Here is a 9,135-nt window from a genome sequence, read left to right as displayed (position 1 = left end):
TTGTGAGCCACCATGTGGTTGCTGGGATTTGAACTCAGGACCTCTGGAAGAGCAGTCAGTTCTCTTAACTGCTGAGCCATCTCTCCAGCCCAGTCAGGCCTCTCTTATATGGTCAGTGTGAGAACATTTATGACTGAATTTATCAACCACTCCCTATCTGTAAGAGTTGGACTGGGTGTATCCTGTGCATGGTGCCAATTAGTGATCCCAGGGTCTCTGAGTTGGATTTAGAGACACATGGAGAAGGCTGGCTTCCTGTGTGGAAATCTATTGCCCCTAGAGCTCCTGCTCTGGGCTCCATGGTGCTTCCCAGTTGGTCCAACTGGAATGAGGTGTAACTCTTGGCTCTTGTCCTAAGTGTACTGTGCCCCATGCTGGCTGTGGCTGTGTCCTCTCCTTATGGAACTGTGACTTTCAGGCCTCCTCTTGAGTGGTTGGTGGATAAGCGGATAGTTTCCTCTTGGGAACCTGACAGTTGGAATTAGCAGCAGAAATGTTCAGAGACCCTTGCAAGACAGGCCAAGAGATGCAGAGGGAATGGGAGGGAGCATGTGCATGTAAGTGACCTGTAGGGGGCAGCAGTCCTCAGCTTAAAGCATCAGGTAGGCATTTTGGTGTTTGTGTGGAGCTGGGCTGGCATAACCTGTCATGGCTCCTCAGGGCAGGTTCACAGACTTATCATAGATGTTAGCTGCAAGGGTAGCCCCTGATCTATACTCAAGTGCTTGCCCTTGAGGGGGGACCTGTCTGCTGTCTACGTGGGGACTTGATGTCCACAGAAGTAGTCAGCCCTGAAGCAGTGAGGGAAGGGAAGTGCTCTCTGAAGACAGGGACAAATGCCCAAGGAAGTCAAGAAAAGTCAGGGCTCCATTAAAGGGGAGGGAGAGCATTACCTTTCAGCGGAGCAGAAGACCATAGGTGGGTCCCACGATCACCTACATTTCCCATCTGAGGACATGGAATGCAGAGAGGGGAAGTGGATTTCCTACAGTTCCACAGATGTGGGGCTTGACGCATGTCAGAGTTCCCGCTGCCTGTGGGTGACCTGTGTGTGATTTACTTTCCCCTGTAGGAGACACTGGGCAGAGTGGTGGATTCAGGGCTTCCGGCCCTGCTCCTTCAGTGCCTGTATCTCTTCTTCGCTTTTCCCGTGGAAAAGGATGAGCTTTTGGAGAGCGATGTTCAAGGGCAGAGGATGTTTGTGCAGGTGAGCTAGCGGGATCCTGCCCCCCCCCCCCCNCCCTGAGCTTGCTCTGCAAGAGCCAGACTCTTTCTTCTCTCAGTCACAGTTCCCAAGCACCTTGACCTTTCCAGGAACGGTTCTCTATCTCCACTCTGCAACGTCGGGGCTGGCTGCAAGATGATTTTTCTCCCTTGTTCTCTTTGGGGCATCCATGTATCAGCATCTTCATTCCCCTGTGCTCTCTGTGAAGAGTGGTGTCCTCCCCCAACTTGGCTCCCCTCCTGCCCCAGCCCCTGTTTTCTTCCACCTTTGCTCTCAAGATCCACCTCCTCGCTGTCCTCTGGAAGTGCCTTTCTTAGGATCTTTCCCCTCTGTCCCACTTGCAAACTTGTAGCCAACCATTTCCCCAGTCACATGCCACTTGACACATCACTTCTGAGAAGTGTGATTCTAGGTGATGTCATTCATCACTGTGTGAGCACCATCACTAGGTGATGTCATCTATCACAGCATGAGCAGCATCACTAGGTGATGTCATCCATCACAGCGTGAGCAGCATCACTAGGTGATGTCATCCATCACAGCGTGAGCAGCATCACTAGGTGATNTGAGCAGCATCACTAGGTGATGTCATCCATCACAGCGTGAGCAGCATCACTAGGTGATGTCATCCATCACAGCGTGAGCAGCATCACTAGGTGATGTCATCCATCACAGTGTGAGCAGCATCACTAGGTGATGTCATCCATCACAGTATGAGCAGCATCACTAGGTGATGTCATCCATCACAGTGTGAGCAGCATCACTAGGTGATGTCATCCATCACAGTGTGAGCAGTATAGGGCACAGGCACACAGACCTAGATGGTTGTTCAAGGCTCACCCAGTGGGATCCTCTCGGTATGCGCAAGAGGTATATGCTTTGCAGGAAGTTGTGTTTCTAAGTAGAAATGGGATGCTCCTTCCCTAGCTGGCTGTGTGGACAGCACTAGCTGGGGAGGCAGGATGATCGCGCACACTATCCAGTTCCTTCAGCTGAGGCATGACTGTCAGTCCTCCAGAGAAGCAGGGAGCAAGCTACCATAGGAGAGCCCCTCCTAACCAGAATGTCCTTGTCTTGTATCCCTCCCAGATGTTGTTAAACATTTGCAGCGAGTCTCAGGGTCTGGAGGGACTTCTCTCAGGAAGCGAGCTCCAGTCTCTACTGATTGCCACCACCTGTCTGAGGGAACACAGCTGCTTCTTCTGGAAACAGCCTACCTTCTGTGTGCTGCGGGCGATCTCCAAGGCGCAGAGCCCCAGCGTCATCCAATATCTGCGAAGTAGGTTCCAGGAGACCAGGTGTGGGCTGCAGGTCGCTCAAGGGGTTCCTTTAGCTCAGAGCAAAGCTCAAGGGCCCATTGTCTCTGTCACTATAAGTGCAGGGTCCTGGAAAGAAGAGATGGACAACGTATTCAGTACATGATCCTATCTTATGTGGCCCCATTTGTGAAACTGTGAGCATTCTTCCTCTCGATGCTTCACTGGAGGAGGGAGGAAAGGGGGACTCATTTACCAACTGCGGATCCCCATACAGACGGCACGTGGGGCCTGCTTGCTCATTACATCACTAGCTTCTTGGAGACAGATGTTGGAATGGGGAAAGTGGAGCTCAAGATTGGTAGAAGATCTTGACAAACTGTTTCTAAACAAGAAGATGTCCGACTCCTGCATCTTAGTGCCTGTGTTAGGGAGCATGTAAGGGGTGAAGGCTAGAAACTCTGTAGGTTCCATGCTCTGCGGAGTGATCCATAGCCATAGAGCTATCCTGTTTGTCTCATCTATAAGGCAGGCAGAATGATAGTGTTGCTTGCTTTGCATTGCCTTGGTTTCCAGGGGGTGTTGACATATATGCATATGTGCATGACATATATACATACATGACATATATGTACACATACATGACATATATACACATACATGGCATACATGCACACATACATGACACACATGCATACATACAATGACATACATGTAGTGCCTCTAGTCTACATCACTTGGCCTCTGCATCTCACCCGACACTTGGGTTTTGTTTGAAATGAAATGTTCTGTGAGTCAATTCCATTAGCTACCTCGGGGGGCCTTCCTTAGCATCCATTGCCACTGCAGGACCCAGATAATGCTCCAGATAAGCATGGAGACCTCTGAGGCTGCACAGCTTTAAAAAGGACATGTTAAGGCTCGTGTTTATCTCTACTCACCTCCAATCCCTCTGCCCAACATCTCAGCTCTCCCGGATGAGCACAGCAGCCATCTTGGAATACAACATTTCTCTTCTTGGGTTGATGCCAAAGAATGGGCTCTATATACCTGGATTTCTGATCGGCCATTATCACCTGCATGTTCACAAATACATACCCTGTGATCTGTCTTCTTTTAATCTACTGGTTAGAATTGAGAAAGCACCACATGATTTCCTGGAGGAGGCACCATGGGGCTCCAGGTCTTCTGTGGGTTTAGCCTATGCAGATAGCTGAAGTCGAATTGTGCCTTGGCATTTCAGTCTCCGTCACCCCCGACCCCCAAGCTGGAGTCTGAGTGGCTAGGGAAAGGCTGCAGGTGTGAACCACCAGAGTCTTCTGCTGATCCAGTCAGGGCCTCAGAAAGCTTCTTCCCCAGGGGCTTACACCCAGAGGCTTCTTACAGGCCTGGGTAATTTCGATGGGCTTGCGAGACTAGCAGGGACTTTGAAAAGGCTAGCCTGTGGCTCTCCACGACATCATCAGCTACTCTTGGGTTCTCTCTTGCCAAAGGGCCTACTTCAGGCTCTTCCGAGTCCTTAACAGCTGAGAGTCTGATCCTGCATCTTCTTGGTTCCACTTTTGCAACTTTCCTGCCACTTAGAAGAGTCTCCAGTCTGAGGGCATCCCTTTCCTGACTCGTATCTTTCCTTGACTTCCCACCACTCCAGGTGACAACAAAGAAAGAAAAAAAAAGAAAGAAAGAAAGAAAGAAAGAAAGAAAGAAAGAAAGAAAGAAAGAAAGAAAGAAAGAAAAAAGAAGGGAGGGAGGGCAGGTTCTTCATGAATAGAGCCCACCTTCTCCTTTCCCCACAGCTCTGGCCTCTGCTTGAGTGCCCTGGCTTCTTGAGTTTCTGAAACTGCTGCCTCTGCTGCCTCCGACTCTGCACTCACCCACTGTTCCTTCCTAGGACTTTTCCTCAAGCTGATTTTTTCCTCAACTTTCCATGCTTGGCTCCATGATGCTTCTTAAGGCTCTACCTGGTGCTCTCTGGCCTTACATGGCATCTCAGTATCTAGAGCCAGGGATGGGGGGGGGGGGCAGGGCTCGCTTACATTCTAGAAAGGAGGAGCTAAGAGGCTGCCCCACCCCCACCCATGTCAGCTGCTCTCAGGATGGCACCTCTCGCAGGGACTTCTTGAATCTAAGAGCCTGCAGAAAATAGCCTCAAATTATTCTCCCGCAAGTCTTGCTGTGCAAGTTCAAGTGGAAGTAGATGGTGGGGAGAGGGAAGAGCAGCAGCAGAACCCCCTGCTTCCGGGCTCAGCAGGGCTGTGCTTCCCCACCCACAGCTGCGGACTGTGTCCGGCTCTCGGTTCAGAACCTCTCCAAGTTGGCAGACACTCTCCCCGCGCCGGAGGTGAGCGAGGCTGTGAGCCTCATCCTGAACTTTGTGAGAGACTCCTACCCCATCTCTTCTGCGCTGCTCTTGGAGTTTGAGAATGGGGAGGGCTACCCTCTTCTCCTCAAGGTACTGCTGCGGTAAGTGGTGGGGCGTGGTGAGAGGGGAGAAAAACAGCACCCCTCAAGCTGTGGGGCTCAGAATCTTCTTGCTGCTTTGGTGCAAGAGAGATAGCAAGAGTGTTTAAGCGTGTCTTAGGAAATTCAAGGCTCCTAAGAGCATGGCTAGCAAGACCCCCTTCCTGGTAGCAGTAACTGAATGTGCACATAGATGTAGGAAGGCCTTCTTTAGTGATCAATGAGTGACCATTGATTGACCACTTCACCAAGTGGCAAACACCACCAGTGTGTTCCACCTCGTAGAGCTCACCTACCTCTCAGAAGCTTTCTGTGGTCTGCTGGAGTTTACCCTACCTCAGTGTTTGTAGGGCTGTGTGGGAACCATGCGCCAACCTTAGCTCTCTACCACTGTCAGAACTGATAGGTAACCACCCAATAAAGCTGTCCTTTGGATGTTTCTGCTCTACACCATCGCAAATCCACCAGGACTAAGTACACACCTTCACAGAAAGGCTAAGTACAGTAGTCTAGGGAGATGCCAGTTTGAGAATGCATTTCAGCAAGTATCCTTTCTTTGGCTACTTCACTAGTTTGCCCCCTGCATTTATTCGGGTTTATTTTATTTAGGGGGTGAGTGCCTAGGTATTAGCATGGGCACTAGATGGAAATAAAAGAAATCCTTTTGTGGCCCAAGCTCTTTCACTGAATTGGGGAAGCTGCTTCAAGGCAAGGCTCAGCACATTCCTTTGGACTTGGCTTGACTTCTCCTCAGTGAAGTGGACCTTAGCAATGTCTTTTGCAGACTTCATGACCGAAGCATGCCTCGAATACACGGGAGATGATTTGGATGAGAGAAGCCGTTGGTGTAGAGTCTCTTTCCAAAGGAGGCATCCTTCAAAAGGATGCTAAGAATAAGTGTTTCTTTGTGTATATACCATGACTGCACAGTAAGCAGCCTGGTGAATGTCCAGGTGACTGTGACCAGTGTGTCACCCTGGGTAGCATTTTCTACAAGTTTCTTCTGATTGATGGCTGAGCATTAGGTTTTTTATAGAAGATAGAAGGGGAAATCTGTGTGAGGAAATGGCTGCTCAGCTCAATCCCTTCCTGTCTGCCTTCCCAGGAGCCATGCTTCATTCACTCCTGATCTGGAAAGGGGAGAGCAGAACAGAGCCTCCCGGGCCCCTCTGCCCCGTAAACACTTCAGATAAACACTGAAGGTGTCAGCCATAGGCGAGGCATGAGAAAGACAACAGAAATGCACATGTCTGCCATAGGCTAGGCGTGAGAAAGACGACAGGAATGCACATGTTCGCCATAGGCTAGGCGTGAGAAAAATGACAGAAATGCACATGTCCGCCATAGGCTAGGNGTGAGAAANACAACAGAAATGCACATGTCCGCCATAGGCTAGGTGTGAGAAAAATGACAGAAATGCACATGTCCGCCATAGGCTAGGTGTGAGAAAGACAACAGAAATGCATATGTCCGCCATAGGCTAGGCGTGAGGAAGACGACAGGAATGCACATGTCCGCCATAGGCTAGGCGTGAGAAAGACGACAGGAATGCACGTCTTTCCCATGCGGTCTGAGTTTTCTTTTTCCTCCTTGGAAATATCGGATCTTCCATTCTGGAGGTGCCCTTTGCTCTGTGAGCCCCTTAAATTCATGCCTTTTGGGAATCCAGCCATGGGAAGCAGACTTCCTCTAAACGGGGCTGTGGTCTCTCACAGGTTCCTCTGTGTAGCAGTCTCTGCTTACTGACAGAGAGTGGTCGGCTCTGAAGAGCTCCAGTGGGCATCTGCAACGCGAACCTTACAGAATCTGATGCATACACACTGATAATCAAGTTGAATTTGTAAATTGGGAATAGTAAGAGGCTAATAACAATAGCTAATAGCAAAATTCAATATTTATATGTAGCCATATTATAACAAATTAGTTTAAAGCCTGATTATTTTTATTTCTGGAATTCCTTGCTGATCTCTCTTTCTTTCTCTTTCTCAGTGTGTGTGTGTTTAGAAATTTTATTTTATTTTATTCTCTTTTATTTTGATAAGGTCTCATGTAATTCACATAACTCAGGATGGTCTCAAGCTCTCTATATTATCAAGAGTGATCTTGATACTCTTGTACACACCTTTTGCATTCTAAGAATATGGGCAAACATCACCACGACTGGCCTTATGCAATATTAGGGATCAAAACCAGGTCCCTCTGAATACTAGACAAGCACTTTATCAAACAACCTACACCCAAGTTCCAGTTGATGCTTGGAGGCCACAGATGACTAATGGCAATGGAAGTTACAGAGTACACACATGATGAGAGGGAACTTTTGGGGGCCAGAGAGATGGCTCAGTGGTTAAGAGCCTTTGCTTTTGTGGAGGACCAGTTTCAGTCCCAAACACCTACACGGTGGCTTCCAACCACCAGTAACTTCAGTTTCGGGAGCTCTAGCATCCTTTTCTGGCCTCTGTGAGGAGCACTGTGCACACACACAGCTGTTCCATCCAGGAGCTGACCCTGTTTGTCCTGCAGGTACAACGGGCTGACCCAGGGTGTGGTGGAACCCCATCTGGAGGAGCTCATCGAGCTAGTGATGTGGCTGACAACCTGTGGGAGGTCAGAGCTGAAGGTGTTTGACAGCGTCACTTATCCTCAGCTTGAAGGCTTCAAGTTCCATCAGGAGGCTTCTGGTGGGTCCTCACTGGGTGTCTCCAGGCAACTGGAGAGCCAGTATGTCCTGACCAGGCTCTGCTGGTCTCTGAGTCCATTTGCACTTGTCATAAGGTCGATGCTTCTGACCTTTGGAGACACGACCTAGATCCATGGATATTAGATCTTCTCTTAATCTACTTTCCACCTGTGCAATTTCAGCTTTGCACACATAAAAAGTTCATCATGTGTGGCAAGTGGAGGAAATATTGCTTAACAGAGGCTAAACCCTTATCAAGTAAGGGAGGCAGCCTCTGGAATTCCAGCCCTGTCCAGGGGTGACTTAGCCGGTACCATCTGCTTGTGTAATGGAGGCTGATGAAGCCCGACTCAGCCACCTAGGCTCAGAGTCAGTGGATTTTCTTCTAGGATGCTGAACATGAATTGAGAATACCAGTGGGGCACACTGATGCTTTCTGAGCAGCAGGTGCTCTGCCCCCTACTGGGTGCTAATGTGAACAACTAGTGTCAGCTCTAAAACCCTTCTGCACAGACTGCCACACAGATATCAAACCACAGGCTGCTTGATTGGCACATGCCTCGCCTCGAGTGGGTCTGTCAGGAAACCCTGCACAGACGTCCTGCTGAGGGAGTTTTGAAGGCTAAGTGTGAGTCGTCTAGGTTGAAAGGAAAGGGAAGAGTTTAAAGGCACAAAAGTACCAAGTGGGGGAAGAAACAGTGGTCTGAGACAGCTGGGTGGGTTTGGAGATGCTAGCTGGGGTAGGAAGTTACGAGCTGTGGGGAGAGGCAGGAGCTGTAACGCTGCAAGCACCTGCTGGAGAAGAGTGTTGGGCAGAATCTAGACAAAGAGGGTCTGAGATGGCTGGCAGCGGACAGCCTCATAGTTTTAGCAAATCCAAGGCAGAAATACATACAGGCAGGAGCTTTGAACCAGGTATTCTGGGGTGAGAGACAATAGGGGTGGAAGAGAAAGCCCGAGTGGGTAAGGAAGGTGCATCCTTTCAGCTGTCTAGATGGAAATCTGACCTTGAACAGTTATCTACAGCATAACTTGATTCTAGCTGATAGACCCCGAATCTCCTGACCCAGCTTTGTTCTGTGGAGATATAAGGTGGACCAGCCGTCTATCTCGGTTTGAGCAAGAAGAAACCGGTTGGGTTATTTCTGATAGTATATGTTTATCTACCTCAGTAGATCCCAAATCCACAAGGAATGCTTAAGACGTAGCCACAGACAGGGCAGTTAGTGAGACTCTTGCTTCCTCCCCCTGCCCCCCTTGCTTCCCCCCCCCCCCCATGCATCATGGGCACGCTGTGGTTCAGAGTGGTCATGACTAGAACACTTAGTCAGTTGCCAATCTTTGGAATGCAGATGCAGCCCTTTCCCTGTCATGGCCGCTGAAGATTTCTAGGTGTCTAAGATGTGCACTTACATCTAAAGGAACTAAAAAAGAGAAACGCCACACGCTGAGTCCCTGTGAGAGCTCAAGGATGCATCTCTAGACAGGCCGGTAGGGAGCTAACTTGCAGAACG

General features: G+C 49.5%; 1 protein-coding gene across 1 annotated transcript in view; it reads left to right on the top strand.

Annotated features, from left to right (window-relative positions):
• The window catches only part of Wdfy4 (WDFY family member 4), a 237,520-nt gene that overhangs the window by 30,439 nt on the left and 197,946 nt on the right, over window positions 1–9,135 (top strand). Inside the window, exons 5-8 of the mRNA XM_029541917.1 lie at window positions 1,073–1,207; window positions 2,315–2,504; window positions 4,755–4,944; window positions 7,465–7,622. Coding sequence (XP_029397777.1) covers window positions 1,073–1,207; window positions 2,315–2,504; window positions 4,755–4,944; window positions 7,465–7,622 — 673 coding nt within the window. The remainder of the gene's footprint in view (window positions 1–1,072; window positions 1,208–2,314; window positions 2,505–4,754; window positions 4,945–7,464; window positions 7,623–9,135) is intronic.

Source organism: Mus pahari, chromosome 8 (assembly GCF_900095145.1).
Source record: "Mus pahari chromosome 8, PAHARI_EIJ_v1.1, whole genome shotgun sequence".
Taxonomy (NCBI): domain Eukaryota; kingdom Metazoa; phylum Chordata; class Mammalia; order Rodentia; family Muridae; genus Mus; species Mus pahari.
The sequence above is the reverse complement of the archived record's forward strand: the minus strand, read 5'-3'. Positions and strand labels throughout refer to the sequence as shown.